The sequence below is a fragment of the Heteronotia binoei genome, chromosome 8 (genome assembly GCF_032191835.1).
Source record: "Heteronotia binoei isolate CCM8104 ecotype False Entrance Well chromosome 8, APGP_CSIRO_Hbin_v1, whole genome shotgun sequence".
NCBI lineage: Eukaryota > Metazoa > Chordata > Lepidosauria > Squamata > Gekkonidae > Heteronotia > Heteronotia binoei.
The window spans coordinates 24,553,917-24,579,687 of NC_083230.1; the positions used below are offsets into that span (position 1 = coordinate 24,553,917).

At 44.8% G+C, this 25,771-nt stretch overlaps 1 protein-coding gene across 1 annotated transcript in view; it reads left to right on the forward strand.

Annotated features, from left to right (window-relative positions):
• Positions 1–25,771, forward strand: part of POT1 (protection of telomeres 1) — a 135,703-nt gene that overhangs the window by 104,189 nt on the left and 5,743 nt on the right. Inside the window, exons 16-19 of the mRNA XM_060244811.1 lie at positions 9,552–9,687; positions 15,068–15,162; positions 21,635–21,726; positions 23,684–23,789. Of these exons, the coding sequence (XP_060100794.1) occupies positions 9,552–9,687; positions 15,068–15,162; positions 21,635–21,726; positions 23,684–23,789 (429 nt within the window). The remainder of the gene's footprint in view (positions 1–9,551; positions 9,688–15,067; positions 15,163–21,634; positions 21,727–23,683; positions 23,790–25,771) is intronic.

Below are 25,771 nucleotides of genomic sequence, written 5' to 3' on the forward strand. Positions count from 1 at the left end.
CGTGGTCTCTGTGCTTCACACTCACGGGATGAAGCACCAGCGCTGATTCCCGATCGGTAACTCCAAAGTCCGGGATTTTTCGCAGCCTGACCCCGGTGGGCATGCGTGACAGCCCCAGTACACATGCTCACCCGGTGGGCACGAATATCCCTCCAGTTCCTTCTTTACCGTCATGTCAGATAGACACGTTCTTGGTTGCTCCGGTCAGTAGTTTACTTACCTTTTCTTCTCCGGGTTTCTCCTTATTTTTTCTTTTGTTCTTGTGCTTAGTGATAAAAAAAGAGAGAGAGAGACTGTTAGTTTAGTTGTCGCTACCCTTCGGGGGTTCCCCCCCCACACACACACCATTCCTTGTCTATGGAAAAGCGTTGGGGGGGTTTCAACCGGTGCCTTAAGTGCAGGAGCAAGATCCCTCCTCCCAACGGACATTCCCTTTGCTTGCTGTGTTTTGGGGAAGGTCACCGGGTGGAATCCTGCCATCACTGATCGAAATTTTCAAACAGACCAGAAAAAAACGAGTGGCAAGACTATCATCGGCACTGTTAAAATCGGCTCTTGCACCACAGATGTCGACATCGGCGTTGACCAGCGCTTCGATGGCCACTCCAGCATCGATATCAGTTCTGGCCTCGTTATCGAGCCAACCAACTCAACTACTCCAGGGAGCCGACCGCCCCCACAAGCATGCGGGCTCGGTATCCCAGTCAGAACCCTCAACTCCAGCAAAGAAGGCCAGATGGATCTGGGACTCTCTCTCCGCTGAGCCCAGGAAGCATAAGAAGGAAAAGAAGAGGCGCCAAGATCGGCAGACCCCTTCTCCTCCACCGAAGGACCCAGCGATCGTTTTGGGGGAGCCTCCGGAAAAGATCCTTGCTTCACCAATCCGACCGAAAAGCCCCTCAGGTCCAACAGATGCTCCGCACACCTCCCTCTCTGGCTCTGATCAGGAGGTTGACCATACAGAGCGGTCAGCATGCTCTAAGGAGGGCGGCGGTCCAAGTTCGGCATTGGACTTAGAAGTTTCGCAACCGAAGGACCGCTCGACGCCAAAAATGTCGCTGATGCTTCAGCCTGACCGGTTTGGGGAGACTCCGGCCCCTTTTGACGTCCGCATCCTCTGCCCAACTGGGACCCACGCTCGTGGGCTTATCCGTTTGGGTACTATCCCTACCATTCGCCATACCCTTGATACCTTCCTCAGAACCCAGACTGGGACCAGCGTTCTGAAGCCTCGCACCGCTCGAGTCTCAGCGCATTTTCCACCAGGTCGACGGGATTCATCAATGCCCACTTCGACCCCAAGTTAGTCAGGAAGCCGGCACGTTCCAGCATTCACGACATCGAGCAGACTCCCTCGACTAGGCTTACTGTATACACCCCAGGCTTACCATCTGAGGACAGCACCCCATCCTCTCTGTTGACCGCCGATGACGAGGAAGAGGACAAAACGGGTCAACAGCAAGAAGAGTCCTCGCTGGAATCCAGGAGACCTGAAGATCTCCCAATCTCTCCTTCTGAATATTTAAAATCCTATGGGAAGCTGATTAAAAGTATGGCGAACTCCTTGTCCCTGCCTGTGGTCCAGCCTCAACCAGACATCAACAACACAGTCTTTGACATTATGCAGAAGGACACTTCTACAGCTGTAGCCCTTCCTATCATTAAGGTGATCTTGCAAGCCTTCAAAGACCCTTGGTCCAAGCCTGCCTCAACCCCAATTTCTTCCAAGCGTATGGACCATATGTATAGAGTCCAGGAACAGGGCGCAGAGTTTCTTTTTAAGCATCCTCGCCCCAACTCTGTGGTGGTGTCGTCCTCTTCCAAGGCTAAGAAGACCAACTCCTTACCTCCAGATAAGGAGGGGAAGAGGATTGATACTTTCTGCAGGCGCTTTTATTCTGTGGGCACGCTTGGAATAAAAATTTTAAACTACTTTGCCTGTGTGGCTAGATACCAGTATTCCCTCTGGGAGCTACTCTCACCGTTGTTAGCCACTCTGCCTGAGGATAAACGTAACCTGGCCAAAAAGGCCTAAAGGTAGGGGATGCTTCTAGCAATACAACAGCTACAAGCCTCAAAGCATATAGCGGACACTGCAGCTAAGACACTTACCTCAGCTATTACATTGCGTCGTCATTCCTGACTTCGTGCTACCTCCCTCCGGTTAGACATCAGATTCTGGGTTGAGAATCTCCCCTTTGAAGGTGAAGGTCTCTTTAGCTCTACTATGGATGCAGTCCTACAAGAAATGGACAAGAGCTTTAAGACATCTCGTAACCTGGGAGTACCTGCATCTTCCTCTCACTCGGGCAGGCCTCGTCTATGGTCCAAGCAATGGCCTAAGAAGCCCTACCAGACCAAATCCCCTGAGAGTTTGTGGAAGCCACATGGTGGACAGCATGGTGCCAAAAGCTCTTTCGCTGCAGGAGGAAAAGCCAAGTTTTCTTCCTTCTCCTCTCACATGGGAAAGTCCAAGACCAACAGGAACCCTAAGCAGGGACTTTGACTCTGGTACCCCCCTCCCCTCCCCACCTCCTCTGGGCCCACCTGCCTCCACAGATTTTTGCAAGCATGGCGGCGGATTACCACCAACAAGTGGGTCTTGTCCATCAAACAGGAGGGTTATGCGATAGAATTTGTTCAGCCCTCTTCTCATTCCAGATTGGTGATCACACACCCAACAGCTGTTCTAATGGAGGAAGTTCAAAATCTTCACAGCAAGCAAGCAAGCAATAGAACCTGTTCCCGACCATCTCAGGGGTCAGGGTTTTTACTCCAGATACTTCACAGTTCCCAAGCGGGATGGGCGACTTCGTCCGATTATGGATCTGAGGGGACTGAACATATTCATCGCTTATCAGAAGTTCAGAATGCTGCCTCTACAGAGCATCCTTCCACTCATCAACAAAGGGGATTGGGTGGCTACCCTGGACTTGAAGGATGCCTATTTCCACATCAGCATCCTCCCCAGTCACATGAGGTTTCTTCATTTTGCCATTGGGACGAACCATTTCCAATACCAGGTGCTCCCCGTTGGGCTCTCCATGGCCCCCAGGGTCTTCACAAAGACCATGGTAGTTGTGGTGGCTTACCTTCGTCTCCAGGGTATCATCATTTTTCCTTATATAGACGATTGGTTGGTGGTTGCTGTGTCTGAAGCTTCTCTAAGAGCTCATCTACAAGTGATTCTCAAACTCTTGAGCGCACTGGGGCTTCTGGTGAACGAGAAGAAGTCTCATTTGGTCCCAGTGCAGAGTTCAGTTTATAGGAGCGATTCTGGACACTACCTGGCACCTAGTGTTTCTACCAGAGTCACGAGCGCTGGATATCATCTCCCTGGTTCAACTCCTTCAAATGGTGGGATGTGCTTCTGTTCTGCAGATCCAATGTCTCTTGGGCCTCATGGCGTCTACTACCAATGTCCTGCGGTTCGCAAGACTGAGGATGCGAATCCTTCAGCTCTGGTTCATCAGGAATTACAATCCTATGAGAGATCTCCCGTCCAAGATTCTGCAGATTCCTTCGCTGGTACTGCGCTCTCTGGGTTGGTGGAGGATGAAGTCCAATCTATGCGAAGGAGTTCCATTTCATGTTCCGCTCCCTTCAGTCAGGATAACAACCGATACCTCGCTGTGGGGATGGGGAGCACACCTTGGTGATCTTTGCATAGGCAGCCCATGGCCCCTGTCAATGGCTCACCATCGCATCAGTTTCTTGGAGCTCATGGCAGTTCACTTAGCCTTGAGGTCATTCCTACCCCTGATCAACGGTCAGACTGTAGCTGTGATGTCAGACAACACGACAGCTGTAAGTTATATAAATCATCAAGGGGGAACTGTGTCCAGGAAACGGTGTGCGTTGGCGATGCAGCTTTGGGAGGCCTGCATAGCCTCCCGGACCTTCATTGTAGCCACCCACCTACCGGGAGAACTCAATGTACAAGCAGACTCCCTGAGCAGGGGGACGGTTTCCCATCACGAATGGGAGATGAACTGGATATACCTCGAACCCGTGTTCCGGGACTGGGGTCATCCAATAATAGATGTATTTGCCATGGTGGATAATCGGAAATGCCAACAATTCTGTTCCAGAGGAGGGACGGACCCAAGGTCCCTAGGGAATAGTCTTCTACTCCCGTGGGTGAACAAGTTCCTCTACCTGTTTCTTCCCTTTCCTCTTCTCACCAGAGTGCTTCACAGACTGGTCCAGGATCGTCTGAAGTGCATCCTAATTGCTCCGTGGTGGCCGAGGCAGAACTGGTTTCCTATCCTCCTAGCCATTGCGGGAGGGGGGGGCGAGGGTATCACCACAAGTTTCCTGCAGAGCCGGATCTCCCACTGCATCTTCTCACCTGAAAGACTGCCTTCTTAGTGGCCGTCACTACAGCCAGGAGGGCAGGTGAGTTAGTGGTTCTGAGATATGATGCTCCATACATCTCATTTCATGACATCTCGTTCCTCCCTAAAGTGGTGTCTAGTTTCCATCTCAATTTGGAGGTGTTTCTGCCTACATTTTACCCTTCTCCTTCTTCTGCGGAAGAGAGGCATCTGCATGCCCTGGACGTTAAGACGGCGTTGTTGTTTTTTGTGCATCACGCCAAGCCATTTTGAAAGGATCCCAATCTATTTGTCTCCTATGTGGCCCCTAGGATGGGTTTCAAGATCTCTGCACAGAGACTTTCTAAGTGGATCACAGAAGCCATTAGACTCTGCTACCTGTTGGCTAAGTGTCCCTTGCCAGGGCTGCTCCGTGCGCATTCCACTAGCGCTATGGCTATGTCCACAGCGTTTCTCAAAAGTGCTTCCTTGGCGGACATCTGTTTGGCTGCAACTTGGGCATCTCCTCATGTCTTCATGAGACATTATGCCTTGGATGTCCGGAAGCATCACAGAGCACAGCTGGGTACCCTGGTCCTTCAAGCCACTACTTCTGCATAACCGCCAGCTCCCTCCTCCAGGTAAGCCTAGCTTGCTAATCTCCCATGAGTGTGAAGCACAGAGACCACGAAGAAGATAAACAGGTTTCCTACCTGTAACTGATGATCTTCGAGTGGTCATCTGTTCATTCACACTACCTGCCCTCCTTCCCCTCTGCTGCCGATCATGGTATGCTAGATAGGTGGCGGTGGGAAGGAAACTGGCAGGATATTCGCGCCCGCCGGGTGAGCACGCACACTGGGGCTGTTGTGCATGCCCACCAGGGTCGGGCTGCGAAAAATTCGACTTTGGAGTTACCGATCGGGGATCGGCGCTGGCGCTTCATCCCATGAGTGTGAATTCACAGATGACCACTCGAAGATCATCAGTTACAGGTGGGAAACCTGTTTTTCCTTTTTAAAGAATTTTGTAATAAGCATGTTTATGTAAGCAATACGTTTTGCAGAGTCTTGCAAAATAATTAGTGAGCATATATGGGGCAATATAAAATATAAAAAAAAAAATAGGAAACACCTTACTCAGACTTGAATATTCTTTTATTATCTTAAATAATTTTAATTTAAAGATTGGGGAGATCTGAAGAGAAGTGTTGTAAACGGGACACTAAATTTTATATCAGAAATTTTGTGTTTTAGCTTTGTCTGTGTACAATCTAGTTTTGATTATAGTTTTATTTGGAGTCCATTATATGCTCTATATAGTTCTAGCTGCAGGAAAATAGAAACTAGAATACCTTTACTATTGGCAATGTACTTTTAACTTTGTCAACCTCTGGATGTCAGTGTTTTCACATATATAAAAAATACTCTTATGAGAAAGCAGTAGACAATCCTTTCACTGTTGAAAATTAATAAGGTCCTGACTATTTGATCTTGTAACATACCTAACTTGGAAGCAATCTCCTCCACCTACCCATCACCAGTGATTAATCCATTGTACATTTTTCTTTTTGCCAGATGCACGTAGCTTCATTTTGTTTGGTTTTCTTCTACAGAGCTACATATGTTGCCTGTTTTGGGCACAAGCTTCATTGAATGGAAGGGCAGTTTCCCAAGGACGTGTGTTGTGTAGCTTCCATTTGTTTGCAAAATTTGTTTGGCAAGTTACCAGGGAACTTCCTGGTAAACTATACCCATTGTCTGTTTACCTCAGGGTTTTGTTGTTGTTATTGCTTGTTTTTAATAGTTTATTCCATATATATCCTTTCTGTATGAATGAATATTCTGGGGTAGAGTTAACAGGGCATATGGTACAGCAGGTTTGTTGCAAATGGTGTCCAATGAAGCAGCAGTGCAGTGCTTAATTTTTGTAACCTATTTCATTTTATTTTGAGAAAAAAGTTCTGTATATCCAATAAGTTTTAAATTGTAGATCCCCAAAATTTAGACAGTTTATTGCTAGTTCAAGAAGAAAATGCTGTACTGGACTAAAACCAGAATTAGTTGTTGGATCATATCTAAATGGTGGTGTAAAAGAGCCTGTGTTCATTATAATGGTACAAATGGGAATCTGCAAAGACTTGCAGGAAGCATATCATTTCTCCCTCCTCCACTAGTCTGTCCTGTGGGCAGATAGTCATACATGTGACACTCAGTGCAAAACACTGGAAAGCCCCCACCCCCTGCTGGCATTCTACTTTCATAATAGCTTTTTTTAAAATATACAGTCCCTTTTTAAATCCTGTTTATGTGGCTCTCCTTCTGGAGGGTCTACTTTCCTTACTGGGAACACAAGGAAAATAGGGATCTGGGTTCCTGGTCCTTACACAGCCCCCAGGCCAAGAGCCCTTTAGCTCTCGCCCTTCTGTTCGCGCCAAAGGCTCGTGCCTCTGGCAAGGCGCAGGTTAATAATGCAAAGAGGGTGGGGCCTTAGTCTGCCCCAGGAACACAGCCACTCCTAATCAATCAGCAACAATCACCTTCAGCCCACTCAAACCAAACAAACAGCAGTTCCTCAGCAACCAGAAACTCAGAATTTTCAGCAATCACACAGTCACACAAACTCAGAAATTCTCAGCAACTCCCCCAGCTGTTTAGAAAGCCAAACCTCACCCTTATAGCACTTCTTATCTGCTCTCTCTCAGATCTCTGAAATGAACCTGGCACTGTGAGGGCTGGCTTAGCCCCCAGGGTACACAAATACAAAAACAAGTAAAGCCAGATACAGGAGAGAGGTCTACAAACCAGTCTGGAGTCAGAGGTTCAAAAGTCCAGTCCAAGGGTCGAGTTTGGGAACAGGCATAGGATATGGGGTCTGAGTTCCAGGCTTCAGGAGCACACACAGGTTATCAGTGACAGGTTACAAGGCAGCAGGGTCAGGATAGAGCTCTGTTTGCTAAGCAGATCAGCATACATAGGGGTGGCGAGCAAAGTTGTTTCCCCACCAAGCCTTACTCCTTGTGTTCCTTGTAACTGCCACCTCATTCGAAGGCCTGGCAGAACAGTTCCATTTTGCAGGTTTGCAGAATGGTAAAAGGTCCAGCAGAGCCCTGATCTCCTGTGGGAGCATGTTCTGGAAGGAAGGAAGGAAGGAAGGAAGATGGGGGAGGGATGGAGAGGAGGAAAGAAAGTAACTTTAATTTTATTCTCCAAGCCAGCCGATGGGGTGGTGGGTGCTTCAAGAGCCCCACAATATGTGTGAAAGAGCCACATGTAGCTCCTGTGAAAATATCAAGCAGCTGCCACAATTATATTTAAATATTAAGCTACTTGCTGCCATGTCCAAGCTTCAGCAGCTACTGATATTGAGACAGGACTTTTCCCAGTCCTGGAGGGTTGCCTAATTTACCCTCTGATCAACCCACAAAAGATTAAATAAAACTGGGTTGCACTGAATAAGCTAAGTAACTGGGTTCTTCCGTTTGGTGATATAATCAGTATCCGATAGCTAAACTTCCTGCCAGTAGTTGAGGACCAAAGGAGAGGTTCCGATTAAAATATAAAAACAGAATTTATTTACAGAAAATGGTTTAGGGTTAAAAGAACAGGAATAGGTGCACAAACAAAATGCAGATAACACACAAGACAATAACCCTGTCTAGGATACCCTGGGCTACACTTGGCACAATGCTGGCTTGCTCAAAAGGTTGCTCCTGAGAGGAGTATTCTTGCATCTGCACAACTTCGTGGAAATAAGTGGAGAGTTCTGAGGCAAATTGAACAGACCTTCAAATGAAGAAACTTGGCTCCTTGTCCTTGGAGTAAACTGGAACAGTTGCCTCTTTCCAACGTCCGTCTGGAAGCACTCTCTCACGTCAGAGGTCGTCTCCTCCCTGAGGATTCTGACATCTTCCTCTTCTCCTGATATGTCCTTCTTTACTGTGCCAACTCGTAGTTTATTTGTCTTTGGCTAGCTGTCATCCAGTTAGCCACTAGCCAATAGGAGCTGGCATGCAATTTAGCCCCCAGGATCTAGATCTTTCTGATCTAAGCTGTCACTCTGGCTGACTAGACAGAGTACTGTCCATGGGGTTTCTCCAAGCTAAAGAGCCCCAAGCGTTTTAACCTTTCTTCATATGGAAAGTGTTCAACCCTTTAATCATTCTAGTTATCCCATGCATAATCTTGTAAACCTCTATCATGTCACCCCTCAGTCGATGCTCTAATGCAAATCTGAATCTGCGTCCTACAGTGGGCATTGGTCCCTGGGTGAAGCTGTTGGGGCCATGGCAGCTGGAATGCTCCACATGTAGCAGGGAACATGAAAGGGAGGCCTCCCTGGCACAGGGCTTTCAGAGGCAGCGCTGGTCCATCCCTGTGACCGCCCTGTGTCCTCCCACCTGGCCCTGGCTGGCTATGAGAGTGAGGGCTCCTGTAGGCTTTGGCTGCCTTCTTTGGGGGTGCACAGAACTTACATGGCCTCTTAGTCGTGGGGGCACATGTGGTGTGCAGTCCCCAGGCAGGACTCCCTTGATGACAATCCCATGCTTGGCAGGCTGTGTGCATGTGCTGCTGTACTTCCAGAGCGAGACCTGGCAGCAGGGCTCCTGCCTTCCTCATGTAGAAGGCCCAGAGGCAAAGGACACTTTCAGACTCTGCAAATGGTGGGAAGGGCACTGGCTCCTTTTTGCTGTTGTCTAGGGGGCCTCGGTAGTCGGGGTCTGGGCCCCAGGGGCCCCCATCGTAGCTACAGGCCTTACAACTGAACTCCAGATGTCAGAGACCCTTGGAGAAAATTGCTTCTCTGGAGGGTGGACTCTATGGCATTATGTCCAGCTGAGGTGTCTCCACTCCCCCATAGTCTCTCCCCTTTTCTTGCTTTATTTTTCCTTCTAGGGTTGCCAACATCAAGGTGGGATCTGATGAGCTCCCAGGGATCACAGCAGATCTCCCAGTTATAGAGATCAGACACAGAAGCTGAGCTCCTGTTATATCAGTGACATACTACTTTTGGAAATCATCCATAAAGTGTGTTTAACATTTTGACTGGTTTAGGATGCATAGCGAGCCACTTAAGTTTTGTATACCCGTCTCCGTGTTCTAATGCATGGTGAATGTCCACTTCCATGTAATGGATGTGCAACTATGCAAAGGATAAAACGAGTAAGAATAATATTTAAGGGCTTAAGTATTAAAATAATTTGAAATGGTTTTTTTTCTTTTTTTTCCCCAATAGGAGGGACTGTACCAGAAATCTTAAGGCTTTCCAAAAAATTTAAAGGAATTATTCCTGTGAGATCCATAGAAGATAACCTTGTGTCACTGGACCTTTCAGCGCCATTTTTTTGGCAAGGAAATATTCAATACTATGGGTAATTTTTTTTTTAAAAAACAAACAAACCCCTAAATATATGAATAATATAAACGTGTAAAGCACCTTTGTTTCAGTTTCTCAGATTTCCAAGCTGAAGCCTTTGATCGGTAGTTTAATTTTTGAGAAAAACGTCTCCTGTCCCTGTAGCAAGTACTAAAATTGCATGAGACAGAAAGATAACACTATAGTCCGAATAAGAATCAAATGGAATCCAATTCTTTCTATATATGACCTAAAGGAACTACTATGTTTCTCTCTTCCACTTTACTTTTTTATCTTTATGTTAGGCCGTTTTCGCACTCACGTTTTACTGGCGCCACGACCCTCCTGACGCCGGCGAATCTGCATGGATTTCGCACCAGAAGCGCCGGCGCACCCAGAAGCGCCGGCTACTTCCGTCGCTAAGCCAGCGCAAACGGAAATCGCAAAGATGCAGGAAAACGTTTGCGCTGGCTTAGCGACGGAAGTAGCCGGCGCTTCTGGGTGCGCCGGCGCTTCTGGTGCGAAATCCATGCAGATTCGCCGGCGTCAGGAGGGTCGTGGCGCCAGTAAAACGTGAGTGCGAAAACACCCTTATTATCTCTGCGGTGAAATGAATCTTGCGTACACAAAGTCAAAGAACAGGTATTATGGAAACTATTTGCTGTTGCAGAAACTGTTGTTTTCTTTAAATATTGAAAGCATCATTAACTGTAAAGGAAATATTGTCCTGTAAAGGAAATATGTTTACATGATTAACTGTAAAGAAGAAGATGATGATGATATTGGATTTATATCCCGCCCTCCACTCCGAAGAGTCTCAGAGCGGCTCACAATCTCCTTTACCTTCCTCCCCCACAACAGATGCCCTGTGAGGTGGGTGGGGCTGGAGAGGGCTCTCACAGCAGCTGCCCTTTCAAGGACAACTTCTGCCAGAACTATGGCTGACCCAAGGCCATTCCAGCAGGTGCAAGTGGAGGCGTGGGGAATCAAACCCGGTTCTCCCAGATAAGAGTCCGCACACTTAACCACTACACCAAACTGGCTCTCCAGTAATGGAAATATTTCTGTATATATGTTTCATGAGTACCCATTAACTTTGGTGGAAAATTTGGTTTGAACATAAAAAAAATGCATAGCTTGTCCCACACCACTATATCTAACAGTACAATGGCTGACCTCTGCATAGATGAGAGAAGTCGGAAAACTAGGCTACCTCTTCAGACAGTTGGGGCTCTCCATGTTTTGCGGAGCATCCAGATATGCCGGGGGGAGTAGAGAATCTATAGATTTTTTTAATCTTTCTTTTTAAAGGAAATCCCTAAGTGGTCTGATGAGGACTAAATTTGCTCCAGAAGGAACAGCATGTTGGGAGCAGCTGAATGTGGGGTAAAGGGGAGGTTAGAGGTTTATAGTCCTGAAGGTGTTGCCAAGAAGAGATGGGACAGCTAATCCCCTCCCCGCCGTATGTATGTGTAACTGTTTTTTGGCCTCATGCACAAATGCAGTGGCTGTGGTTAATCCGCAGGGGCGTTTTTAGCGCTTCCTTTTTTCTCAGTCAGATTACAAGAGCCATGTAGGTGATTACAGACAGGCACTTTGGGCCGACTCCTAGACGCCTCTGAAATCAGCCCAAAAAAATCTTCCCACACACAAACATCTGCTGCCTGTGCTCATCCCATACTCGCCCCGTCCTCCTGTGTCCTGAGAGTAGCTCAAAAAGCTACCACTTCCAAAGTGGTAGCAAATTTTTTGAGCCGAACGCCAGCGTGGAGGGCTCAGGCTGGCTCTTTTTGGATTGGCCTGATTTGGAATACCTCCAGCCTGACCCAAAATGCCCATCTGTAATCAGGCTATGCGTTGCCTTCTGTTTATAAACGAATACTACTTTCATTTAGTCAGCTGTTATTATATGAGATCCCATTAAATTATATATCGTGTAAATTAATGGAACTAATGAAAGTTTGTTTCTGGAATCAGAACCTTTATTTGTCTCCATTTTATGACCAATTATATGGCCCATCTTGATCATAATCTACTGTACAAAAAAACCCCAGTTAATTCCATGCAGTCATCTTTCTCCGTATATTCCTAAATTAAATAGATAACTATTCATGTTGTTAACTGTGATACAGTAGCAGTTTGATAGATGGTCCTGGACTACCACTGTTCCTTTTTTTTTAGGATTCACAGACACAACTTCATATTAACAACTTTCCTGGCCCTGGAAACATTTACCCAGTTGGCGTATTTATAACAGTTATTTCGATACATAAATACAAAAGCAGTTTTAAAAACCCTCTTCGTGATTCATAGGGAGTTTCATCCAGTGGTGTCTGCCATTCCTGCAGGAAACATCTGTTCATGGAAAGGCACTGTTGGATCTAACATTGTGTCCAGTGAAGTTACAGGCCTGTCTTGTTGTGCTTTAATGGAGTGTGCCAGATTCACCAAGTAGATCTAATTCTAAAAGGGGCACAAAAATCCACATAAAAGGGCTGTGTACAAGAAGGGGAGATTTTGCTACAGAACTGGGAAGATTTCCAGCTGGCAAAAGAAAAAAAACAAAACAGTGTTAAAAATATATTAACGGTTAATTAAAATTTCTCTAAAACAAAAAAATGCCAGTTGATATGGGAGAAGAAAGCAGAGAAAAAAATCCTGGAAGGGCAGGAGAGAGAAGAAGATTGGATGGGTGGGATCAAATGGAGAGAGAAGGCTGGGGAAAGAGAGAATGTGGAGGCTTCCATGGAGGGATAAGATAGAATTTCCCTAGACTGTGAGCCTCATGGATCCCTGGCTTGTTATTGCTAATAAGATACAGAACTATCCTTGTATCTTTCAAGAACAAAAGTGGTGTTTGTAAACATATGCTTTGTTAATACACAGAGGTCCAGCATTCTTATCCAAGTGAAATTCTCCAGTGACAGGCACTGTAAGGAATAGCTAATCCCCTGTCTTCCTTGGTTAGTAAGGGTTAATAGAACTTCTTTTCACAAAACAGTAGTAACAGCTGTGGGTCTTTAGGCATGTATTATCTCTCTGCAAGGTCAGCTCAATTCTGAGAAGTGAGGAGCTGGATTTAAGTGAGAGATTTAAATTGACAAAAATGTTGAGCACTAATTAAAGGGATATTCTGATTGGTTGTAGTTGTGGGGTGATGGTGCCTTTAACCCCTAAAACTTTAAAAAGTTGTTGACCAGTGGGGCCCTTTACACTTGGACCTTTGCCTGTTGGAATGCCAGAATGACAAATGTGTGAAGATGGTAATTAAGGAACAGTATTTTGTCTGTATCTGTTATGCATTACCAGACTAAAGCGGAAAAATGTTAGTCTGTAGAAGTTTGTTTTTTGTGCAGAGATCCTGACAACTGTATCCTGACTGAATTTTGATGGTTCTTTTGGTTAGTTTTAATAAACTAATAAATAAAAAATAAAAAAGAGCCTTGTGGCACAGAGTGGTAAAGCTGCAGTACTGTGGTCTGAGCTCTCTGCTCACGACCTGAGTTTGATCCCAGCGAAAGCTGGGTTCAGGTAGCTGGCTCAAGGTTGACTCGGCCTTCCATCCTTCCGAGGTCGGTAAAATGAATACCCAGCTTGCTGGGGGAAAAGCATAGATGACCGGGGAAGGCAATGGCAAACCACCCCGTAAAAAGTCTGAGGTGAAAACATCATGATGCGACATCACCCCAGAGTCAGAAACAACTGGTGCTTGCACGGGGGACTACCTTTACCTTTTTAAAATAAACATAACTTGTATTTTTATAACTAATGCATGTGTCTAGCAGCATATCTCTGTCTGTAAGATGAATCAGCCTCACAGGTGCATGCTTGTGTAAATTTTAGGAAGCAATCATGCCTGTGGTTGGGGATTCCCTGTAGGACTGGACTGCCGTGGCCCTGGTACAAGGTGTGTTGCCAGGGCACCCGCCCTCCAGCCAGGGGTGGTCTTTCCTCATGAGTAGAGACACCCTGATACCTAGAGAGACCCACAGCCTCCACAGCAGTGCCCTCAGAAACGCCAGGCTTGCGTTAATGATGGGTCTGGCAGGAGCCATTTCTGAACCTGAGAGATGCAGGTTTCAGTGACAGGCTGGTTGCAACATTCCTCTATGCTCTTCCCATCTCTACCCCCCCCCCCTTCTTCTCTTTCCTCTGTGAAAAAAGTATGGGCAATTGCCATAAGATTCCAGTTTCTAATGGGCTAAGACAGGGGTGGTCAACGGTAGATCTCCAGATGTTTTTTGCCTACAACTCCCATCAGCCCCAGCCAGCATGGCCAATGGCTGGGGCTGATGGGAGTTGTAGGCAAAAAACATCTGGAGAGTTACTGTTGGACACCTCTGGACTAAGAGGCTACCTATTGTCAGGACAAGGGACACAGACAGAAGGATCCTGCCTCTAGCACAATGATATGATTGAATTATGTTCTGTTACTAACGGCATTCTGTGCCTAATTCTATACCTCTAGCTAACACCTATTCTAATGTTTGTCAACATTAACATAACCAATTTCCCTTCTGCTATACTATGGAATTTCTAGTGCATCCCTCCTCCAAGTATTCACTTTAAGTTAATCTTCCAAAATCTGCATTCTCCTCTTCAGGCCAGGCTATCAAGGAACTACTATCTAGGCAGCTTCACCCAGCTACCACCTTATAGAATTTGCCATCACACCTATTAAGACAAATCCTTCTTTTTGTCTAACACCTGGGAGAACATAGAACTTGTTTTTGTCAGGATCGCCTGAAACCATTAAGTCTTTTGTCATCTTAGTCCATCCACATTTACAAACTTCAGGATACATTTTTGGTTATAAATACATCCCATTTTTTGTCATGATTATGATTCTGCTGACTACTCACCCAGCAGCACCCCTGGCACACATCAGGTATTCTCCGCGTAGAGCACCTCTTTTTGTCCATCTTCAGGCTGGACCATCCTCCAAGATCTGGTATAGTATCACCCCATCTCTCATACCCCTATCTCACCCATTCCTCTCTTTGTTTCTATATCTTGTGTGAAACTCACCCCATTTATGTGTGTATGTTTGAATTTTATTATTAAAACCCATTTTATTTGACTACTTGGCCTGGTTATTGGCTCTAATAAGAGGGTCTATTTGGGACTATCTCAGTAAACATAGATAAAAGATCCTCGCTTTGCCCCACCTCTTGCTATGCTCTGCCTTTTGATGCTGATTTCCCCCAAATAAAGATCAAAGGCAATAGTTAAGAATTCTGTCAGGGCTAACAGGTGGGACAAGTCCTTACACAAATTTTATTGTTGCCTGTATTTAATTAAATAGATCTGTATATATTGTTTAAAGTAGTGGAAATTGGGCTCATTTCCTTTCGTCTAACAACTTTCATTTTGTGCTTTTCGTTTCCAAATCTCAGGTGTCGACGCTGTTCGGACCCAAAGGCGATGCCAAGTCTGCATGCCCTAGCTGCACAGCAAAATGCATTGTGGGAGTCCACTACAATAGCAGAAGGTCAGATGATCTTATTCTGCCCTATAATAAATAATAGTAATAATAATAAATTCAGGTGGGTAGTTGTGTTTGTTTGAAGCAGCAGGACACAGTTTGAATCCAGTGGCACCTTTTAAGACCAATAAAGTTTTATTCTGGATATAAGCTTTTGTTTGCATGCATGTATACCCAGAGTAAAACTGTGATGATCTCAAAGGTTCCACTGGACTTGATGATGATGATAAAATAATAGAGCCATCATGGTGTGCGGACTCTTATCTGGGAGAGCCGGGTTTGATTCCCCACTCCTCCACCTACACCTGCTGAGATGGCCTTGGGTCAGCCATAGCTCTGGCAGAGGTTGTCCTTGAAAGGGCAGCTGCTGTGAGAGCCCTCTCCAGCCCCACCCACCTCACAGGGTGTCTGTTGTGGGGGAGGAAGGTAAAGGAGATTGTGAGCTGCTCTGAGACTCTTCGGAGTGGAGGGCGGGATATAAATCCAATATCTTCTTCTTCTTCTTCTTCTTCTTATCTGGGAGAACCAGGTTGGATTCCCCACTCCTCCACCTACACCTGCTGAGATGGCCTTGGGTCAGCCATAGCTTTCATAGAAGCTGTCCTTGAAAGGGCAGCTGCTGTAAAAGCACTCTCAGCCCCACCTACCTCACAGGGTGTTTGTTGTGGGGGGGGGGGGAAGGTAGAGGAGATTGTGACCGCTCTGAGATTCAGAGTATAGGGCGGGATATAAATCCAAAATCATCACCAAAAAAATCATCATGCTATGATGGTTAGAATGTCAAATTAGGATCTGGGAGAACCACTTTCAAATATTCATTCTGCCGTAGAAGTTTAATGGGTGACCTTGGGCCAATCACACACTTTTTCAGCCTAACCTATCTCACAGGATCATCGGGAGGACAAAATGCAGGTGAAGAGAACAATGTAAGCCACTTTGGGTCCCCATTGGGGAGAAATGTGCAGTATAAATAAAGTAATAACACTGTACGTTTATTCCTGTGTCTCAAGTGGTAAATTGATAAGCTGAATAATTATGCTGAAATGTAGTAGCATGCATATGTATAAAAAAGTCTGCTGTAGCTGAGGCTTTTCAGAATGTCATTCTGGAGGGCAGTCTTAATGTAAATGTTAACTTTTTTCAGTCCCACCAGCTCTGGGCCTATGCCTGTTAACAGCTGTTCTCCAGTACATACTTGACTGTTCTGTGCAGAGCATATTGAGCAACTATTCTGACAGCTATAGAGTCAAATTGGAACTGGGCACACACATAGTGTGCTCATGCTAGTACAGTAGGCATGTCCAAAGCTTCACATCTGCGGAGGCTTCTTGTTAGTAAGGAAAACATAACATATATGTCATGGACCACAATTTCCAGTTTGAGAATTTACTTCTTCAAAGAAAGGCACAGAAAGGCCTCTAAATCGAAACATGAAATCAGTCTAAATCATTAGTATACTTCTTGTTTATTAGACTAGTAGGATTAACCCCCCTCCCAAAAAAAAACTCCCACAGTTGTAATATTTTTAAATTAGGATGATTGTTGTATGTGAACTGTAAAAAAAAAAATCTATACCCAGTAATGTATGTAGACGTCTAAGTAAGGAAACTTTCCAGAAAGAATGAAGCATATCAATATACTCTCTTGCTTTTGTGCTATAAGTAAACTTCCTAATTTCTTGAAGTAAAATATGATCTACTCTATTTGGTCATGTACAATTAAGCAAGAGAATTGATTTTGGTGGTCAGTTTATGAAATTATTCCGAACATTATTACAAGTTCTAGTTACATTTATTTTTCTTTAAGAGAATGGCATTTGAGAGCAAAGAAAAGCCCTGCCTTTCTTCATGCCCAGGGTTTGTTCATCTTCATGGCTTCTGTGCAGATACACATGGGACTGCAAGTGTGCACAGGCCAGTCACAGAGGTAAAAAGTTTAAAAGCTTTCTACAGCACTAGGAGTTCTCCCATCCCCCTCAGATTGAGTCGGTTCTTCCAACTAAACCACATGACTAGGGGTGGGAAGTGCTCCTTCCCTCAGTCCTGTCTTTGCAACATGGAGGTAAGATGTGCTGAAACTTCCTTCATCTCCTCTGAGGTGAATTTCTGCTTCTGAGCATGTGTGTGTGTTTTTTTTCCCTCAAGGATAATTTTTGGTATTCTAGCCTACACATTGGTCTTATTTCTTCAAGGAATTTCCTCAGGCAAATTTCTTCAGAACGGTAATCTCATGCTGAGTGTTTGCTGTAGCCTTTTTCAAAAATATACCAACTGTGGCACTAAAATGGGACAATCTCATGACCACTCCCTGTGCCTGTTACGTTTTTTAAAAAACCCCATCATATTAAATGCTTGTGCAGCTTACAAGCAATTTACCCTGAAGGCCCTATATGAGAGCACCAGTTTTGGAGAAAAGTTCTCACTGTACCTGAAGCCCAGCTGCATTGCCCTGCAGAAGACAAGAAATGGTCCCATATATCCTCTGTGGAGTCTATTCTATCAGCTCCTCCCTCAGATCCAACAACCCAGCACACTCATTGCTTGGCCGCAGTTCTGACACATGCTTTTGAGCTACTTCTGAAGAAGGTGAAGTCAGAATAAGAGTGCTCATTCAACCCATCTGGCTCATCTCCATTAGCAAAAGAGAGAGCTCTGGACTCTGTATCTCATGAGCTTGATGTTGTCCATACCCCATCACCTCATACAGAGAGTGTTGATAGTCTGCTCAATTCGGATGATGAGGTGGCAGAGGTCAGCCCTTCAATTCAGAGACAAAACCTAAAGAAGAAGCCAGAGTCATTAAAGAAGGCATCAGCTGGAGCCCCCATGTGCTGGTAGCTGCCATGATATCTGTGTCCTCCAACCCTCATGTAAATACCCCAATGAGGTACCTCAATTAACAGCAAATATGCTTTAAGACAACCTTTCTTGTAGCTATAGCCTCAGCCTGCCGAGTGGGAGACTTAAGGGGGCCCTGAGATTGGATTCCCCTTTCATTAAATTCCATGCAGATAAGGTATTGCTTAAGCCAAGCCTAGAATTCCTCCTTAAAGTCTGCTTGTCACCTTTTACAAGATGTAACCCTACCAGTATTTCCCCCTAAAGGGAGAACATGCGTTCCACTCACTGGATGTCATGTGGGCCTTATTTTTTTTATTTACAAAGAGCAAAAGACTCTTTACAAATTAAAAAAAAATGCCAAGATCAGCATTTATTTCTCTGCTTCTCCAGCTTCAATAAGAGCTGGGTTCCTACAACACAAACACTTCTCAGTTGGGTTCCCCTTCCCAATGAAGGGTTCCCCTTCCCCTATTCCGCTAGGATACAGGCATCATCAGTTGCAATTCTGGGTAGAGTCCCCATCACTGAAGTTTGCAAGTTTGGCAACTTGGTTCGCACCATCAACTTTCATGAAGTACTACTCGATAGATGCTGATTCCAGGAGTAAGGCAGCTCTGGGGAAAGCAGTTTTGCAGTCATTATTCTGCTAACCAGCCCACACTCTTCTCTTGCTGTTCTTGCTGTTCTCCCATGTGGGACTGCACAGAAGCTGTGAAGAAGCCATGCATGTCTCTCCCTCCTTTCCCCACTGTGGGCCTCTTCCTATGAACCTCTCAGTGGGCTACCCAGCGGCAAAGTTTGGTGTAGTGGTTAAGTGTGCAGACTCTTATCTGGGAGAACCGGGTTTGATTCCCCACTCCTCCGCTTGCACCTGCTGGAATGGCCTTGGGTCAGCCATAGCTCTGGCAGAGGTCCTTGAAAGGGCAGACTCTTATCTGGGAGAACCAGGTTTGATTCCCCACTCCTCCACTTGCACCTGCTAGCATGGCCTTGGGTCAGCCATAGCTCTGGCAGAGGTTGTCCTTGAAAGGGCAGCTGCTGTGAGAGCCCTCTCCAGCCCCACCCACCTCACAGGGTGTCTGTTGTGGGGGAGGAAGGGAAAGGAGATTGTGAACCGCTCTGAGACTCTTCGGAGTGGAGGGTGGGATATAAATCCAATATCATCTTCTTCAAAGGATGGACTGAAGGAAGGAGTGCTTTGCTGCTCCTGGTTATGACAGTTTAGGTGGATAGAGCCTATCGGAGCTGAGGGGAGTGTACCTAGTACTGTAAAAAGGGTTAGAATGAAAGGTTGCAAGCTCTTTACCTCTGCATCTGGCCTGAATGCAGTTATAGGTAAATACAGATCCATTTTTACTTTTATGGGTCTTGCCCTGGCTCAGGAAATTGGATAGTCAATAACTTTTCTTCCCTCTCCCAGTAATTACTATAGACAGCAAGAACTGATACAAGGACTAACCTGGTGTCAGGGCCAAAAATGAGCCCAGGCCCAGTACAAATGAGCTACAAGGGTGATCAGTCTTCTGCCCAAATCCACTCTGACCCAGCAGATGAGGGGGAGAGACAAAAAAGTTAGGAAGCAGGTTCTTGAATACAGGAGTAATATCTGTTAAGCTCACACCAATGAAATGGAAAAACTTCCCATTTTATGCTGCTCATACACATTCATATAAGGTGTGTCTCCATACATACTTAGTTTGGCTTTAGGTGCCATAGAAACAGTTTGAATTGGAGAATCCCAACACATGGTTTGCACCCTCCTGCTTTCTAGAAATAGTGTCAGATCCAGGTGGGAGTTGCCACAGCTTTCTTGGGAAAATGGCCTTCTGTTTGGGACAGCCTAGTGATCTTTTTTTTTTTCCTTTGCTTCTTATCAGAAAGTTTCACTGGGCTGATTTTCGAGAGTTGGTGGGGCTTGATCTAGGAACATTGTCGGTATTTTGGCCGGAGGCTGCCTGTATGATAGCCAGGATACCAATGTGGAAGGGCTGAGGTGGAGGAGGCAGTCATGCACACAGTGTCCTTTTGAGTTCTCTGAAAAATGCAGAATTACCTGCCTGTTTTACCTTCTCTTCTCTGCAGAAAATTGAATAGACTTATCCGCTTGGTGTAGCTTGCCTTTGTATAGCCCTAAAGTGGACACAATCACAGCCAGCCACCCTCACCCATATACCTTCAGCCTAGTATTCCATGAAACAAAGATCAGCTGATAATGAGAAACAGGTTAGATGAAATGTAGGTGAAAAGAAATCATACATTCAAGTATGGATAATTCAAAAAAGCATAGTAGGCCAGCAGTTTTTCACACTAGGACCTCCAAAAAACCTTCACATTCCAATCCTATGCAGAATCAATGGGCTTAAACTAGACTAAGTCTGTATAGGATTGCCCTGTTAAACTAGGGAGTGATACTGGCTTGAACCTAGTCAGCATTTTCACTCTATTTCATCCAGTTCCCTGGCTTAGTTCAGCTCCTCCCCTCACCCCCACCCCAATCCTACATGACTTTTCCCATGCAGGACCTGTGATTCCCCAGGATAGGTTTTTGATGGCTATTGGCCCTTTTTCATCAGCAAAGAAATCCGTCCGGATCCAGCCCACTGTCTGGAAGTGTTCTTATTAGCATTGAACTCTGCTTTAAGAATGTAAGCTATACAGAATAAATTGAGATTTTGAAAAAGAGGTTGCAGATGTATGCTGCAGAGGTACTTTGCAAGTGGAACCATTATTATTATTATTATTATTATTATTATTATTATTATTATACTAGGTAAGAATAAGAGTTCAATACAAAAACATCAGTCCAAAGTAAAGCTGGTAAGGTGTCAACAGCTTAATAAGTAGCTGTTGGGAAGCGTTTCTTAAATCCTTAAATTCAATCTTAAATTCACTGTGCTGGATTCCATTCTGTAAAGGAAAGACAGGTGAAAATGGCCAGATATAAATGAGAGTGCCTTCTCACGCAGCAATGGTAGCAAAGACTTCTTTGGAATTAAAGCTGCAAACTGGATAAAATTTAGAAGGGTCAGGGAGGATATCGGTATTTTGAATAAATAATAACCTCTGTGTGTGTGTGCGCGCGCATGCATGCCTTTGAGTATCATCCACAGTAGCATTGTTCTAGTTCAGGGGTGTCCAAACTTGCTTAACATAGCCACATAGAATACACTTCAGATGTTTGAGAGCCGGAAGGAAGGAAATAGATGGGGAGAGGTGGAAAGAAATCAACTTTAATTTTAAATGCATTCTTCAAGCCAACCAACAGGGCAGTAGGGGCTTTGAGAGCCACACAATATGTGTGGAAGAGCCACAAGTGGCTCCCAAGCCACAGTTTGGCCACCCCTCTTCTAGTTTATCACATAGATTTTCGAAGTACAAATTATTCTGCTTTTATATACCTATGGTTCAGTTTAAAGTCCTCTGCACACATCCCAGTGGGTATGGTGCTTATATTTATATGCTGGGGAAGTCTCATCTGCACATTGGAATCCCTTATACCTGTAGGAAATTGCTGGATTTAAGGTGTTTCTCTTGGCAGTATCTCAAGACTCTAGAAAGTGTAACTTGTTTTCTAGAAACTTTGTTGCCCTCTTAAATAAGGAGTCTATAAATACGTTGTGTATGTTCCTCCTGTCCAGCTTTAGGCATTGTCCTCCTTCAATATGTTTTTGTGATGAAGTTTACGCTGGATGATGGGACAGGAACACTAGATGCATACCTCGTGGACAGTGTAAGAGATGAAAGTATTATATGTTTAAACTGTACAGCTTTAGTATCAATATGAATGTATCAACAGGTGTAAGGGTATTGTTTCAGGTAAAGAGGACAAGTTGCGTTGATGCCGAAATGATAAGTTCTCATTTAAAAATACATTGACTAACTACTTGTAAAACTGGATAAAAATATGTATCAAGTTGATCCTTGAATTGAAAATAAGATTACGCAGGATGGTTGCATTTACACCAAATCCATATACTAATTAGTTCCTCTAAGATTGTTGTTCATATGCATTAACTTATAACATTACTGTACCGTATTTGTCTCAGAAGAATATAAGGATCCTCAGTCTCTATTCAGTCCCCGGCCTATGCTCAAATCTAGCTGACTTGTGCTTTTTTGTTAGCTGAGTTCAATTCCACAGAAAGTTCAAAATTGTTAATGTGAATGGATTTCTGGAACCATGTCCTGTGGTCCGATGAGACCAAGATAAACTTATTTGGTTCAGATGGTGTCAAGCGTGTGTCGGGAACCAGGTGAGGAGTACAAAAACAAGTGTGTCTTGCCTACAGTCAAGCAGGGTGGTGGGAATGTCATGGTCTGGGCCGGCACTGGGGAGCTACAGTTCATTGAGGGAACCATGAATGCCAACATGTACTGTGACATACTGAAGCAGAGCATGATCCCTTTGGAGACTGGGCCGCAGGGCAGTATTCCAACATGATAATGACCCCAAACACAACTCCAAAATGACCACTGCCTTGCTAAAGAAGCTGAGGGTAAAGGTGATGGACTGGCCAAGCATGTCTCCAGACCTAAACCCTATTGAGCATCTGTGGGGCACCCTGAAACGGAAGGTGGAGGTGCACAAGGTCTCTAACATCCACCAGCTACATGACATTGTCATGGAGGAGTGGAAGAGGACTCCAGTGGCAACCTGTGAAGCTCTATGCTCAAGAGGGTTAAGGAAGTGCTGGAAAATAATGGTGGCCACACAAAATATTGGCACTTTGGGCCCCATTTGGACATTATCACTTAGGGGTGTACTCACTTTTATTGCCAGCAGTTTAGACATTAATGGCTGTGTGTTGCGTAATTTTGAGGGGACAGCACATTTACACTGTTATACAAGCTGTAGACTCACTACTTTGCATTGTAGCCAAGTGTCATTTCTTTAGTGTTGTCACATGAAAAGATATACTTAAATATTTACAAAATGTGAGAGGGTGTACTCACTTCTGTGACATACTGTACAAACCTCAAGCATGCATTAGAATTTGATCAAGATTTTGTCTACAAAAGGCTGGTTGTTATTTGTATCTAAGCTTAAACTAAGCCAGCTTGGTGCAGTGGTTAAGTGTGCAGACTCTAATCTGGGAGAGCCGGGTTTGATTCCTCCTCCACATGCACCTGCTGAGTGACTGTGGGTCAGTCACAGCTCTTCAAAAAGGTGCTTTCTCAAGAGCAGTCCTTGAAAGAGCACTCTCAGCCCCACCTACCTCACAGGATGTCTGTTGCGGTGAGGGGAGTTTGTAAGCCACTCCAAGTGAAGTGTGGGGTATAAATCAAATCGCTTCCTCCTCCTCCTCTTCGCTTTCTTCTTCTAAAATTAAGCTGATGTGGATATTCTTTTTTAAAAATCCAACCCTCTACCAGCTAAAATTTACATTGTGTTTCTTAAAAGGGAAGGTGGAGATAGTTTTAAAGATATACTGCTGTTACCAAATTTGTAGTTACCTGCCTTGGAATTCAGATTTGCATGACTTGTAATGCTTGTATTTACAAATGGACTTATCATTTCTCTGAGATGTTTCTTCCATGAACCTCCGTTGGTTAACACTGGAGCTTGTAGAAGGCATGACTTATTTCTCAGTTTCATAATTTTAAAATCTGTTTAAAAATCAAAATCTTTAGAAAAAATACCTGATGGGTTGTTTAATAATCTGCATTCCTTTTCCTTCCTCCATCAGGAAAAATTTTTCCAGATTCCAGCATCTGAAATCCTGACCAGTTATATTTTTCAAGATAACATGGAGAGGATTATGAACAAACTTTGCCCAACAGGAACAAATCCAGGTGAGGCATTGATTTGGGATGGAGGTTTAGAAACAGATATGTAAATGTCATTATTTTGGGTATCTAAAATGTTTCTGGTGTGCTTACAGTAATTCTAGTCTAAAGCAGGGGTGGCCAAACTCTGGCTTGGCAGCCACATGTGACTCTTTCACACATATTGTGTGGCTCTCAAAGCACCCACCACTCCATTGGACGGTTTGGAGAAGGCATTTATCTCTTTAAATTACTTCTCCAAGCCAGTCAGCAGCTAGGAGAACGCATTTAAAGTTGCTTTCTTTCCACCTCTCTCTCCCCGTCTATTTTCCTTCAGAGAGAGCCAGTTTGGTGTAGGGAGAGCCAGTTTGGTGTAGTGGTTAAGTGTGCAGACTCTTATCTGGGAGAACCAGGTTTGATTCCCCCCTCCTCCACTTGCACCTGCTAGCATGGCCTTGGGTCAGCCATAACTCCGGCAGGGGTTGTCCTTGAAAGGGCAGCTGCTGTGAGAGCCCTCTCCAGCCCCACCCGCCTCACAGGGTGTCTGTTGTGGGGGAGGAAGGGAAAGGAGATTGTGAGCCGCTCTGAGACTCTTCGGAGTGGAGGGCGGGATATAAATCCAATATCTTCTTCTTCTTCCTTCCTTACATCTGATGTTCATGTCTTGTGGCTCTCAAGCATCTGTGTGGTTCTTAAGTTAATCTGCGAGAATATGGTACAAAGGATAGCACATATTTAGACCTTTTTTTCTTTTCTTTTTTTACAATAGCTAATTGCAGCCTGTGGGACAGTTCCTTAGATATTTCCTGGCCATTATCAGCCTATGTCTGAGTCTATGCATACAACAGAATGACTTTGTAGAATGCATAATCGATACAGTGACTTTATCAATCACTCAGTCAATTTATTCGACTAATGACCAGTACAAGTCAAAAGCAAGAACTATTCAGTAAAACATTTAAAAATAAATTTGGCCTAAATATAACAGGAACATCTCTAAGATTTAGCGTTTAAAATCCATACATAAAAACTTAAGATCTGCACCGATTATGTATCTCTAAAATTTAGAATCTATACGTAAAATTTCACACCGACCTGTAGGTTTGCACCCATCAAAAGCTTCTTAAAATATTTGCATCAGAACAACCTGTCATTATTAAGTAGAGGGGAAATTACCTTAGATCAAACTTCCTAATCGAAACGACAACAAAACAGTACATGTTCTATAGATTCTACCTCATCAATGCCACATGGACAGGTTCTCTCCTTCATGGGAGTTTTTTTAAATCTCCCTTCTACAACTGCAGATGGGATGGCTGCCTATTAATGCCATCGAAGTCGACTCCGTCAGCACCTGAATTAGCCAAATCTGCTTCGGGTACTGTCGGTGCTTCGATGTCAAAGAGATCTTCGCAGTCTTCTTTGGCTTCCCCTACTAAGAAGTGGAAGAAAGACAAACATCGTCAGTCTCATATGGAAAAGAGGAAGCACACTAAGAAAAAGCACCTGTTGAACCCCTCTGATGGTTCCCAGTCGTGCCAAGTAATGCATCACTTACTGGACCTGTTTCCACCTCAAGTACCTGCCCAAGTTCTCCAAACTTCGACCCGTCAGGTGAACTCCCCAGTAGGGGCACAGGTTGGGCATACTGTTGACCTCACCATGACAGAAGGTGACAACATTGACCTTACCCAATGTAGCCGCCGATCATCAGCATCAATGTCGACTAATGAAACTGGCTTGCTGGTTCGGAACCCAACACTTCCTGAATCTCCTATCAGTCCAGCAGCTCCTCCAATTTAGTTCTGCTGTATCCATACCAATCTCGATATCTGGAGATCCCAGATATGGGTTTTCCATGCCATTGGCTGTCTTCCCCTAGGCTTCATCCAGGCTTCATCCTTGAAACTAGAGACAGTACCAGTATCTATATGGCTCCCACTAGGCTCTGATGAGACACACCAAGTGGGATCAATACTCTACACCGGTTCCACTCAGCAAAGTGTAGA